A 13247-nucleotide genomic window follows, 5' to 3' on the forward strand; every position below is an offset into this window, starting at 1 on the left:
GTGTCTCTCTCGCAAATAAATAAGCTTTCAAAAAAAAATTTAAAAATTAAAAGGAATATTACTCCCAACACTTGTCTTCCAGTACCAAACTGAAGGAGATAAAACACCTACTAGAAGCCTAGATGCTGAAAAGAGAGGGACAAAGTCAGATATGTTGTCTACTTGAGTTTATTCTGTTCTTAAAAAAAAAAAAAAAAAGAGGTGAGGAATGGAGGGAGAAATAACCCATAAACACTGTGAACAGGAACCAAGACTCCAAGACTTGGGTGTACTCCCCCTACCCTCGACCTCAGTTCTCCAAGAGTCCCACCCACCCAATTCTCTTTTAAACAAGACACCCAAATCAGCAGCAAAGGTACCTGGGGTAGTCACTGAGATTTTCAACACTGGGAATGGGAGGGAGAAAAGTCCAAAAAATAGGAGTTGGGAAGAAGAGGGAAGGAATGACGGTGAGGCTAGGCTCTGGAGGACGGAGTTGGACCATGAGAGGTGGAACTGAGTCAGTATGGGGGGTCCCCCCTCCTGACTGCTGCTGCCCACATTCCCCAGGACCCCAGAGAGCCCCATGGTTTGTTCTGCAGTCCATTCCCTACTCCCCAAAGGCCTCACAGGCCCAGCTCCAAGTCCTCGAGCTCCTCCTCTAGCACCCTCCTCCTCGCTAGCTTCTCCAGCTGCTCTTTGCTGGGCTGGCTGATCTCCCCAGCCTGGATCCGCTGCTGCAGCTCTTCCACCTGCCGAAGCTTCTTCTTTAGGTTCTTTATCTTCTTGGCCTTCTCAGTGGTGACAGCTGAGTCAGGCTGGTCAGAGGCGGCTGTAGGGGCTGCCCAGGAGCCCTGCGGAGCACTGGGGACTTGAGCAGTCTCTCCCAAAGACACCTTATCGAGAGTCCGGCTCAAGGCCTCTGCCTCCCCCTTCTCCTGCTGTTGCCGCCGCTTCTCCTTCCGCTTCAGGTTGCGTTTGGCTGTCTTGGAGAGGCCTGGTTCCCCTCCTTCAGGCCTGGATGGGGTGATAGGAGCAGTGGCCTCGGGGCTCAGACCTGGGGGCAGTTCTGGTTTACTCTTGAAAAACTTCACATACTTGTTCTCATACCTGCAGGGAAGAGAGGTCAACAGTTTCAAAGAAACACTGACTTCTGGAGCCCTTTCCTTAACCTTCTAATCACTTCATCCATTTCACTTTCTTGGTTCCTTCCTCTCCTGTGGTCCCTTTCCATTTCCCCCTGTTCTGCAGGCTGTGGGAAGGTCTCCAGGTCTCAAAGTTCTCTACATCTGAATGCTGTTTGGAGGTTCCAAAGAACAGAAGCCATAGGAATGGGACTAGGCACTTTAACCCCCCTCACTCATCCCTGAATCCCAGCTCCCTCTCTTCTTCTTTCTCGGAGAGTTGCTCCCTCCTTCCATTTCCTAGGGTCTTGGGATCAGGAGATTCTTCTTTTCTGTAGGGACCCCATTAAGTAGCCCCTCCTCACGCCTAACCACGCACACTGGGACCTCCTCCTGGGGCACATAGCCTTCTTTCACCCTCCGTTGCTTGCGCCAGGTCCCGTCAGGTCGTTGTGTTGAGGCGATGTATTTGCCTGCAAAGAGAGAATTAAATTAGACAGTTATTCTTCTTAATTTTCAAATATTTCCCAATCTGAAAGAATCCATGAATGCACACAGCTTTCCTCAGCCCCCATCCAGCCACTAAATGCAACCACGAAGGCGTCCCTTTCTCTCATCAACCTTCAATTCCCCATCTCCTCATTATTCATTGAGTAACCAAACACTGTATCATACACCATCCCTGTACCCAGGAGTTTCTCTCTTTTTTTTTAAGGATTTTATTCATTCACTTGAGAGAGTGAAGAAAACATGCACGTTGGAAGAAGGACAGAGAGAATCTTTAAGCAGACTCTGTGCTGGGTGCAGAGCCCGATGCGGGGTTCGGTTTCACTACCCTGAGATCATGACCTGAGCCAAAACCAACAGTTGAACACTTAACCAACTGAGCCACCCAGGTGCCCCAGGAGTTTCTATTTTTACACTATATTCTATTTTTAATTTGGCTGGCAAGATAGGGCAGGCAGAGAAGAAGAGTTTAAAAAAGAAAAAAACACAAGACAATAGCATGGGGGCATCCAATAACTGAGTAAAAGGCCAAAAGGGGGCAAAAACAAGAACTATAGGAAACAGAAATGACTGGAGATGTAGAGAGGGTAAGTTTAATTAAAATGGGTCATGGGGGCGCCTGTGTGGCTCAGTGGGTTAAAGCCTCTGCCTTAGGCTCAGGTCATGATCCCGGAGTCCTGGGATTGAGCCCCACATCGGGCTCTCTGCTCCGCGGGGAGCCTGCTTCCTCCTCTCTCTCTGCCTGCCTCTCTGCCTACTTGTGATCTCTGTCTGTCAAATAAATAAATAAAATCTTAAAAAAAAAATAAAATAAAATGGGTCATGAAAAACAGGTCAACTTTTAAGGATCCATACTTCACATATAAAAGCACCAGTACATAAGGACATATGTAAAGGATCTTTGTTGCTGTGTAACTTAAAATAGGAGAAACTGAAAGCAACTTGTCTGGCCATCAACAGATGAGTGCCTGAATACATGCAGACCATCTACACGATGGAACACCATGCTGTTATGAGAAAGAGTGTCAAATATAAATACGCTCACTCTGGCTTGAATGGTGCTTATGATATACTAAGTGAAAAAGCAAGTTGCAGGGCAGTGTGTAGAGAGTAATTATCCTCAAAGTTTTTTCTTTCAGAATCCCTTCCACTCTTATTTTGTAATATTATCCATTTTACTATGCAATATTAAAAAACAAAAACAAAAAACAGCAGTGCCTGGGTGGCTCAGTTGGTCAAGTGTCCAACTCTTGGTTTTGGTTCAAGTCATGCTCTCAGGGCCATGGGATGGAGCCATGTGTCAGGCTCCATGCTCAGCAGGGAGTCTGCTTGAGATTCTCTCCCTCTGCTCCCCTCCAAATAGATAAATACATCTTAAAACAAAACAAAACAAAACAAATAGGGTGCCTGAGTGGCATAGTCAGTTACGCATCCAACCCTTGGTTTCGCTTCGGGTAGCACTCTGGGGGTCAAGAGATTGAGACCCTAAGTCAGGCTCAAAGCTCAGCTTGGAGTCTGCTTGAGGTTGTCTCTTCCTCTGCCCCTCCTGGTCATGGTCTCTCTCTCTTTAAAATAAATAAATAAATCTTAAAAAAAAATACTCATTAATCTGGTCATAAAAGTCTTTACTGGGAAGCTGTCAAGCTCACAGTGGCAAATACAAGTGTTCCAGAATTCTTATTTTTACTTGAAGGCTTGAATTTTTCCACTGGCAACAAACAGTGTCAGTTGTTTTCCTTGAAATGACAAGCTCACTTCCTTCCTTTCAGGAAAATGCCTAGCAGATACCCAGTTCTCAATTATGAGTTTGTCAGCGGTTTTTTTTATGTAAAAATGGTGTTCCGCAGAAAGGAAGCCTGTTTAGCTTGCAACTTATGGGCAACTGCGCCAGTGCTTTTCCTTAAGACCCCACCTTACTTCAATATGCAGCCAAATGTTTCATCCTCCCTTCCCATTTAGTCCACAGAGAACGTTAAAAAGATGAGGAACTTTCAGTTATAAAACGAGGAAGTTCTGGGGAATCTAAGCATGGTAACCATCCTTAACAGAGAACCGTACGGTATACTTCATAGTCACTATGAGAGTAGACCTTAACAACAACAAAATGGTAATTTTGTGAAGGATGTGTTAACTAACCTTATTGTGGTAAACATTTCACAATACATACATGTATCATATCATCACATTGCATACCTTAAACCTATACAATGTTCTATGTCAAATATATTTCAATAAAGCTGGAAAAAAGTAAAAAGATGTGTATTCAAGGGCCAGGGTTTAACAAAATTTGTAAATCTTAGTGTATAATCAAGGCTATTCTTAAGTGAAACTGGCATTATTTACGGCAAGCATGTGGCAGTGAAGAGCACAGTGAGTGGGAGTTGGTGTACCCACCTTGATTAGGGACCAGCAGTTTTATCCACTTTTGCTTTTGCACCCTCAGAGCAAATGTCAACCCAGCAAAAAAAAAAAAAAAAAAAAAGGACAACTAACATCTTAGTAAATAGTAAAAATAGTTATGCTTGCAGACCTCTTGAAACTGTCTTAGGGAACCCCCAAGGGTCCTGGACAACACTGTTGAGAACTGCTGGTGTAAGGTACACTCCCAATCTTGTTGGGGCACAGAGCAGCACTTAACAGTCCATTCAGTTTACACACAGGGGCAAGGAGAAAGGTGTGGAAGGACACATACCAAAGATACCAAGCCTTTAATGCTGGTTATCTTAAGAGGGGCAACCTGGAAGAAGAGGTAATAGAAACCATTAACCATTAATATATATACTTTCTGTCCTCATAGATATCTTTATTTATACCATTAGTATGTTTTTAGAAATCTTATATATACATACATATCTTATATTATGTATTGTGTTGTTTTATTTTTGTTTTGTTTTTTAAGTAGGCTCCACATCCTACATGGGGCTTGAACTCACAACCCTAAGAGGAAATCACATGCTCCATCAATTAAACCAGCCTGGTGCCCCATGCATTACTTTTTTTTTCTTTTTAAGTATTATTTTTGTAAAAAAGAAAGATTTGTAAAAGAAAAGTAAAAAGTCAAGCCTAGAGGCGCTTGGGTGGCTCAATAGGTTAAGCGTCTGCCTCTGGCTCAGGTTATGATCTTTAGGGTCCTAGGAGCCCGAGCCCCATGTCAGGCTGTCTGCTCAGTGGGAAGCCTGTTTCTCCCCCTCCCTTTGCTTGCTGCTCCCCTGCTTGTGCTCTCCCTCTATCAAATAATAAAATCTTTTTTAAAAAGTCAAGTCTAGGTCTTTACATATGGATTATATATTGTTCCATGAATTGGCTTTTTGTTCAAAATGCAAGTATCATTAATTAATTAAAACTAAAAAAAAATTGTTAAAGAAAATGGGTAAGATCTGACAGGTAGAAGAGACAGGACAAAGAACAAGCAAGCAAGGAAAGTCATGGATGTGGAAAGGGACATGGAGTATTTAGAGAACAGAAAGAGGACTCTGGGTGAATCAGACAGTTCATGTTAGGGAATAAGAAAAAAATGGGGCCAGATCTTGGAAAGCCTTCAACACAACATCAAGGAATTTAAAGTTTATCTGGTGAATAAAAGAAAGGCATTGAGGATATTTTTTGCTTAAATGCAACAGTTTAAAGATAAGAGTATAAACTGAAGAATGAAAAAGCCGAGGCTTCATGGAGGGAGGACTGACTGGAGCTGGGCTTTAAAGAAAGAGTCAAACTCATGTAAGTAAACAAGGAGGCAGAATGGATTCAAAATAGAAGCTCATCCTAAAACAAATGCACACGTGGGAACGGAGATGGCATGTTCAGGACATGGTGGCTGAGTCAGAGGGCTGGTGTAAAGCTAATGAGCAGGGGATACTCAGACCTTGAAACGCCAGCTAAGGAGTTTAATATCTGGTACATGGCATGCATTCAATAAACATTTGTCCAATGAATGACTCTTTTATCCAAAGCAGTGTTTTCGGGCAATTAATCTGGCAGGATGAAAAGGTGAATTGGCAAGGGAAAACCCTGGAGACTCAGGACACTAGTTAGTCCCGGGGGAAAGGGTGCGATAACCCTGGCATGAGAGACAGAACTGGCTGAAACAGTGAGAAGGGAAAGGAAGAGACAGGCAGACAGATCTATTAGCAAAGAATCCACAACACCTGGGAAGTCACTGATGGGGGAGGGGTAAACAGCTAAAGTAAAAAGTAATTCAACACCTTTAGTAATTCCAACCTTGACAATACAGCATAAGGAAATACTTCCAACAGTAAAAAACAAAAACAGAAAAAGAAGAAAGGGAGAGGTAATCATGGGTAAATTATGGCATTATCTATAAAGAACTAAAAATTAAAAACAAACTTCAAGTCCAGGTATACAGGAACAGTGTAGAATATATCCAATAAAAATGATAACAGGGGCACCCGGTTGGCTCAGTCAGAAGTGTGTGACTCTTGATCTCGGGGTGGCTAGTTCAAGTCCCATATTGGGTGTACAGATTACTTAAAAATAAATAAATAAACTTTAAAGAGACATGACATAATTTTAACGAATGATAATAAAATTTTAAATCACATGTGACATAATATGAAACACAATGAAACTATATAAATATACCATGATTTCAATTATTAAATGTTTTGTATATTTTTAAGTTTAGAAAAGAATGTGCAATATGAAAAGTTGTCGGGTGATTAGACTATAAATAATCTTTTATTTTTAAAGATTTTATTTGTCAGAGAGAGAGAGAGTCAGGCAGAGGAAGAAGCAGGCTCCCGGGTGAGCAAAGAGCCGGATGTGGTACTCATCCCAGGATGCTGGGGTCATGACCTTACCTGAAGGTGGACAGTTAACCGACTGAGCCACCCAGGCATCCCATCTTTCTAAGAATGCCCATTAATATTGTTATATTGTAGGTTTTATTTTTTTTTTAAGAATTATTTATTTATTTACTTGAGAGAGAGCGAGAGAGAGAGCATGAGGGGGAGAGGGTCAGAGGGAGAAGCAGACTCACGGCTGAGCAGGGAGCCCAATGTGGGACTGGATCCTGGGACTCCGGGATCATGACCTGAGCCGAAGGCAGTCGCTTAACCAACTGAGCCACCCAGGTGCCCATATTGTAGGTTTTAAAAATCTCTCATTTTGGGGTGCCTGGGTGGCTCAGTCGTTAAACCTCTGCCTTTGGCTCAGGTCATGATCAGATCAAAAGCATATAACTTTTGATCTTGGGATTGTGAGTTCAAGCCCCATGCTGGGTGTGGAAATAACTTAAAATCTTTTTTTCTAAAACTTTTATTCACTTGAGGTTTGTTTTAAGATTTGAGAGAGAGAGAAAGAGCACACAAGAGCAGAGGATGGGGGAGGGGGAGAGGGAGAAATGGACTCCCTGCTGAGCAGGGTGCCTGACCAGGGTTGGGGGGAGGAGGGCATCTTCATCCCAGGACCCTGAGAACATGGCCTGAGCCCAAGGCAGTTGCTTAAACAACTGAGCCACCCAGGAGCCCCCCAAATAAAATCTTTTTTTAAAAATCTCACTTTAGGCTTCAAACCTAAATGGTTTGGAGAACGGGTACACAACAGAGAGTGAAATTACTTTTGACCCCTGGTGATTTAAAAAGATTCTGTGGAGGACACAGACCTGTTGTAATCTTTGGAAGATGAAAGGATTTAGACAGGGAACGGGGAATGTGGTTATGAGAAAAGATGAGAAAGGGAAGTATTTTAGGCATGCGGTACTAGGCAAAGGGACAAATCAAACTAGTCAGGACCCTGCTTAAAATTCTGGATTCCTGCCTTTCTTTCCGCGAGGTTGTGGAGCTCTGTTGGCATTTGTTCAGAGAAACTACATCACGTTTACTGAATTGTCAGAATTCTGAAGCAAATTACAAGTGGTGAATAAACAATTTGGAGGACTTGGGAGAAATGTAATGGGAATGAATTTTCTCAACTCTATAATGGCATCTAATTCAGCTGTGGAAATTGACAGTGAAAGTGATGACTCTTCTGGTAGCAGCTTGTTTAAAACTCAATGTGTCCCTTACTCGCCTAAAAGGGTGCAAAGAATCCGTACAAGAAAGTTTGTTCATTCACCTGAAGTTGTTCAAGCAAAGGATTCATCTAGTGACTCGTCTTTCGAACCAAGACCATTGACTTTAAAAGCTATTTTTGAGAGATTCAAAAAAAGAAAATGTAAAAAGAAGAAATACAAACCAACAGGAAGACCAAGAGGAAGACCAAAAGGGAGAAAAAACAGTAGACGTTCCCAAATAAATAAGAAACAAGTTCAAGACAAAGGATCTGGGTTCCCATTTTCAGAATCCGAGAATGCAAGAAAACCATTACCTTGGAGAAAGATTTTAACCTTTGAGCAAGCAGTGGCAAGAGGATTTTTCAACTACCTTGAAAAACTGAAGTATGAATACTACCTCAAGGAATCCTTGAAACAAATGAATGTTGGTGAAGATTTAGAAAAAGAAGATTTTGACAGTCGTAGACACAAATACTTGGATGATGATGGAGCTCTCTCGCCTATTGAAGAGTCAGAAACAGAGGATGGGGCTGCAATAAATCTTGAACAAAATGACGAATGTGATATCAAATTGGTGGACCATAATGATTTCATTATAAGTTCTCAAGTACCAAAGATGAAGAATGTGTATTTCGAACAAGAGGAATGTACTGAAGAAGCTGCTTTGTCTAAAAAGAGAGTATCAAAGTCCAAAAACACTGGACAGAGGACAGAATAGCCTGAAAAGAGATAGGAATATGAATGTTAAGGTAAATAGAATAGGGAAAACAGCTTTTCATAGAAAGTAAAGATGATAAATACAAATACATATGTTGGTGTAGTGATAAAAGAGAACCTGCTAAGGAGAAAAGAAAATCTGAACAAATTAGTGAAACTCCTAAAGAATTATAGAAAAAATATTTTAAAACACAGTGAAATTATCACAGAAAATTGAAGCTTGCAGAGCAGGAATAATCACTTGAGAAACCATAAACAGAAGATCCATTTTGCCTATACTCGTTTATTTCAGGGTAAGCACTTCCAGGTGTTGTGCATTCAAATCAAGGAAGTAGAGATTGTAATCCTGAAACAGTAATCACTAATGATGGACAACCAACTATCCATTCCTCAAGAGTACCCGAAACCATTTTGATGGCTCTTTCACTCAAAAGTGATCTTTAGCTTCAAATGTGTAGTACTGTAATAACTTACTAGTTACTTAGACTCTTTCAGCTACCACTTTTCATCACTACTGTATATTGCTGATTGTGCCACTAAATGTCTACCATATTTTATGATCGCACTTGTGCTGTTTTTGTTTAGTTTGTGAACAAAGACTTAGACAAAGTGCAAAAAATAAATCCTCTTTTGCAACCCAGAAAAAAAAAATTCTGGATTCCTATTGCCTTCAGGGTATTTACATGGAGGATGCGACTATAAAAAAGGCCTTGCTAGTCTCCTCTCTCAGCACTTAGTCACTCACACTCTGCTCCAGCCACTGAATATTTATTCACAAATCTTACCAGGCCTGTGTCTCTATGGTCTATGCATTTTTGCTTTTGCTTCCTTTGGCCTGGAATAGACTTTCCTTGATTCTTATCTTAGTTAATTCCTATTGGTCTTTAAAGGTCAAGTTCAAGTATAAACTCCTCAGTGAAGTCTTCCCTGACCTTCCCATCCCAAGCCAGGTTAAAAGCAGCCCTTTGTGCAACAGCTCGGTGCACAGAACCTGTTTTGACCTTTATCATGCTCTAATGTTTAACATAATTGTGTTCTTCCCTGAGAGCAGAGACTTTGTCTTTGATCTCTGAGGCAAAGGGACTAGTCTATAGAAGGCTGTAATTAATTCAGATTAATAAATAAAGATGGGCGCCTGCCTGGCTCAGTTGGTAGACCATGTGATTCTTTTTTTTTTTTTTTTTTTTGGACCATGTGATTCTTGATCTTGGGGTTGCAAGTTCAAGCCCAACATTGGGTACAAAGATTACTTAAAAATAAAATCTTAAAAAAAAACTCTTTTAAAAAAGTAAGTAAATTTAAGCATCATACTAGAGAACAAGAACCTAGTATACTTTGGGCAAAAAGCACATGTAATGGGAAAAGAGACTAGAAGTAAATTAGTCAGAATATGGAAGGTATCCAATCTCTCGAGTTTGGACTTAAGCTTCAGACTGTGGGAGAACACTGAAGGCCAAAACCAGAGTACACAGGATCTGCTCAAAGCAGTGCTTAAGGATTAACCTCAAAATGTATAATAGAAACTAAAAGTAGAACAAATGAAAATAATAGTCACCACAGAGAAAAACTGATTTAGATCATCTCTATGGGTACTGAAAGGAAAACGAAAGAGAAATTCATTTTGAAGAAGTCAATAGGGCCAAAAGACTGCCAAGATTTCAATTAGAGAGACGAGGTAATTGAAACCGCTATAATGGGTTTAATCTGGTGCTTTTCACGTGTATTCTCTTATTTTTTTTTTTTTAAAGATTTTATTTATTTATTTGACAGACTGAGATCACAAGCAGGCAAAGAGGCAGGCAGAGAGAGAGAGAAAGGGAGAAGCAGGCTCCTTGCTGAGCAGAGAGCCCGATATGGGGCTCGATCCCAGGACCCTGGGATCATGACCCGAGCTGAAGGCAGAGGCTTTAACCCACTGAGCCACCCAGGCGCCCCTCTCTTATTTTTTTTACAACATACCTGTGGGTAAATTGGGCATGTGGAAATAATATTTATTCACACATGGATTTTAAATGTTTATTGAGCACTGGGTGTTGTGCCAGGCACTATAACAGCAGTTAGGGATACAACAATGAACAAAGCACACAAGGGTCCTGCCTTTTTGTACCATGCATTCTAGTGAGGAAGAAAGGTAACAAAAAAAGAACACAAATAAACTAATTACAGTATCACTTGTGAATGTGCAAAATTTAGAGGATAAAAATTACCGATCCAATACCTGAAACTAATACAACACTGTAAATTATACTGGAATTAAAACAAACAACAACAAAACCACAAAGAAAGTCTAGAGAAGATGACAACTTTGTGAAAATAACTAATTCAATTCTAGACAGGCAGTGTTTTATGTGAAATTAAGGAGGAAAGGACAATACTTGAAACATATATTTAAGATAATTGCACAAAGATTATAGTTCAAGGCTTAAGACAAGTAACAATGGAATGTGAGAAAAGACACGGCAGAAGCTTCTTGAATGGCCATCCTAACTGGAAGCCCTGAGATGCAGATAGCCCGTTATCACAAAGAAGAACCTATTTTATGTCCTCTTCGTTCCATTCTCTGTCCTTCATGTCCTTTCCTTCAGAGGTAAAGTGAAAATGAAGGGAGTGGTTTGGAGATTCCTACCCCTAGAACTCAAAACCAAGGGCAGGATATCAGGATTGTCAAGTAGCCCCCTTGAGAATGTCAGCACCACAGATTAGAGATTGCTACCATAAGAACATGGTAAATTCAGCTATTCTCCCACATCTGCTGTTTTGTAATCCTTAACCTGTTGCCTTAAACTATAAAAGGGCCTTATTTTGGGGGGTGGCAGGAACACAGTGAAGAGACAAGACAGAAAACAAGGCCTGGGGGCGCCTGGGTGGCTCAGTGGGTTAAGCCTCTGCCTTTGGCTCAGGTCATGATCCCAGGGTCCTGGGATCGAGCCCCACATCAGGGTCTCTGCACTATGGGGAGCCTGCTTCCTCCTCTCTCTTGCCTGTCTCTCGCCTACTTGTGATTTCTGTATGTCAAATAAATAAATAAATAAAATCTTTAAAAAAAAAAAAAAAAAACAAGGCCTGGGAGAACTCTAAGGGGTTAGGTTGAAGCAAATGTTCAATCCCTATGACCTGTTTCAATAAAGGAGATCTGTGTGACAAATCTGAGCCTGGGGATGATCTTAGGGCCAAGAATTATAACACAAAGATGTGGTTTCTAAAACCTGGGGAAAATACAGTAAGAGAAGATCCAATATGGAGGAATGACCTTGGAAAAACGGTCATGATGATTTTCCTCAAGAAAGAAAAGGTGTCAGCAGTCACAGAAAACAACTGTGGGAGAGCAGAACCAGGACAGTGTTATGCCATGGAGACCAAAAGAGTTTTAAGGGCAGCTGATTAAGGGTATTAAATAATGCACAGAGATTAAGGAAAAGGAAAACTGAGAAGAAAAAGAAAAATTGGCAGTTTGGAAATTTCTAGTCATCTTTAAGAATATAGTTTCAGAAAAGTAGAGTAGTCAGAAACCAGACTACAAATTAATTAAAAGGATAAACACTTATTGAAAGCTTCCTATGAGAAAAGTATCCTAGTAAGTGCTACAGGGATTACCAAAAGGGAGTAAAATGGTCCCTACTTTAAAGCAATTTGGGCGCCTGGGTGGTTCAGTCGGTTAAGCAGTTGCCTTTGGGTCAGGTCATGATCCCAGGGTTTGGGATTGAGCCCCACGTCGGGCTCTTTGCTCAGCAGGGAGCCTGCTTCTCCTTCTCCCTCTGCCTGCTGCTCCCCCCTGCTTGTGCTCTCCCTCTGTCAAACAAATAATCTTTTTAAAAAATCAAGCAATTTACAGTCTAAGGAAGAGGGTGGACAAGTTAGGCAAGGACTAAAACAAAAATATAAACATCTTAGGTATCTTAAGAGACACTGATACATACTGGTACCAGATTTCAAGATACTAAATAATCACACTCTGTTTGATGGGGGAAGGTGACAGAAAATCAGGAGAATCTCAGGCACCCAACCTTAAATACTAGGTGGTAGTAGTAATAGTAACAATAACAAATCAGTGGCTGATATTTCTGTGGGCAGAGAAAGGAAGGGATAGGGCCCAAGAGAAGTAACAACAAGCAAAATCATAGCAGTAGAAAACTCACAGTGTGCTAAGAACAGATAGGAAAGAGCATTTATTAATAAGTGGCTCCATTGCATCAGAAGCTTTACATATATTACTCTATTGAATCTGGACATTGGGTAGATATTATCATCTACAGCTAAGATTAAGAGTCCTTAAGAGGTTAAAGATGGGTCCAAGATCACAAAGGCACAATGCTATTCCACCTGTCTTACACCACATAGCCCAGTTTCACTGGGAGTTATAGGCAGAGACCTAATATGTGGTGATACTATACTGAAAAGTGGTTGGCGCTCATATTAAAGAGTAGTATCTAAGAGCAAATGGTATATACGTAAATTTCACGAGCAATTCCAAAAAGAGGGTAGCAGCTACCAAATGATGAGAAACTTAAAAGCTTGTCCAAAGTTATGGTCAGTAAGTTGCAGAATTCAAACCCAGGCTATGTTCCAAAAGCTGTACATTTTACACTACTACTGCATATTGTGTTATAAATGAAAAAGATAAAAAATGTTCAACCTCACTAATAATAAAAGAAAAAAATATAAAACAATAAAATAAAATTTCCATTTGTCAGAGTAGTAGAATTTTTTTTTTTTTTTTTTTTTTTTAGAGTAGTAGAATTTTTGAAGATAAGAACACCAGCATGGTCAGATGTCGTTAAATCAGCATAGTCATATACTGCTGGTAGTAAAACCCTTTAGAAAGCAATCTGGCTAACACAGCAAGACAATAAAGGTAGTCCTATCCGAGCATTTCCCAAAGCTTTTGTTATATAAAATACTATTTCCATGTA

The 13247-nt window shown here is 40.7% G+C and overlaps 2 protein-coding genes and 1 pseudogene across 9 annotated transcripts in view; 2 read left to right on the forward strand and 1 right to left on the reverse strand.

The window, feature by feature from the left end:
* PYM1 (PYM homolog 1, exon junction complex associated factor) overlaps window positions 1–13247 on the reverse strand; it is a 23119-nt gene continuing 9872 nt past the window's right edge. For 4 of the 8 annotated variants that reach the window (XM_046011592.1, XM_046011590.1, XM_046011589.1 and 1 more), the window contains exons 2-4: window positions 4303–4347; window positions 1476–1576; window positions 1–1089 (exon numbers count right to left, since the gene is read on the reverse strand). In XM_046011592.1, the coding sequence (XP_045867548.1) occupies window positions 606–1089; window positions 1476–1507 (516 nt within the window). In that variant the 5' untranslated portion in view covers window positions 1508–1576; window positions 4303–4347 and the 3' untranslated portion in view covers window positions 1–605. The remainder of the gene's footprint in view (window positions 1090–1475; window positions 1577–4302; window positions 4348–13247) is intronic. The other 4 variants (XM_046011593.1, XM_046011594.1, XM_046011587.1 and 1 more) reach the window with 3 other exon arrangements.
* Window positions 7373–8972, forward strand: LOC123946228 (TATA box-binding protein-associated factor RNA polymerase I subunit D-like). Its single transcript, XM_046011584.1, has one exon. It carries the CDS (start codon window positions 7520–7522, stop codon window positions 8336–8338), a length of 819 nt encoding a protein of 272 aa, XP_045867540.1. The 5' UTR covers window positions 7373–7519; the 3' UTR covers window positions 8339–8972.
* LOC123947828 lies at window positions 8899–8989 on the forward strand (annotated as a pseudogene).

This window comes from Meles meles, chromosome 7 (assembly GCF_922984935.1).
Source record: "Meles meles chromosome 7, mMelMel3.1 paternal haplotype, whole genome shotgun sequence".
NCBI lineage: Eukaryota > Metazoa > Chordata > Mammalia > Carnivora > Mustelidae > Meles > Meles meles.

Coding starts and splice junctions, on each gene's coding strand:
- LOC123946228 (XM_046011584.1), top strand. CDS start 7,520: ATGGGAATGAATTTTCTCAACTCTATAATGGCATCTAATTCAGCTGTG.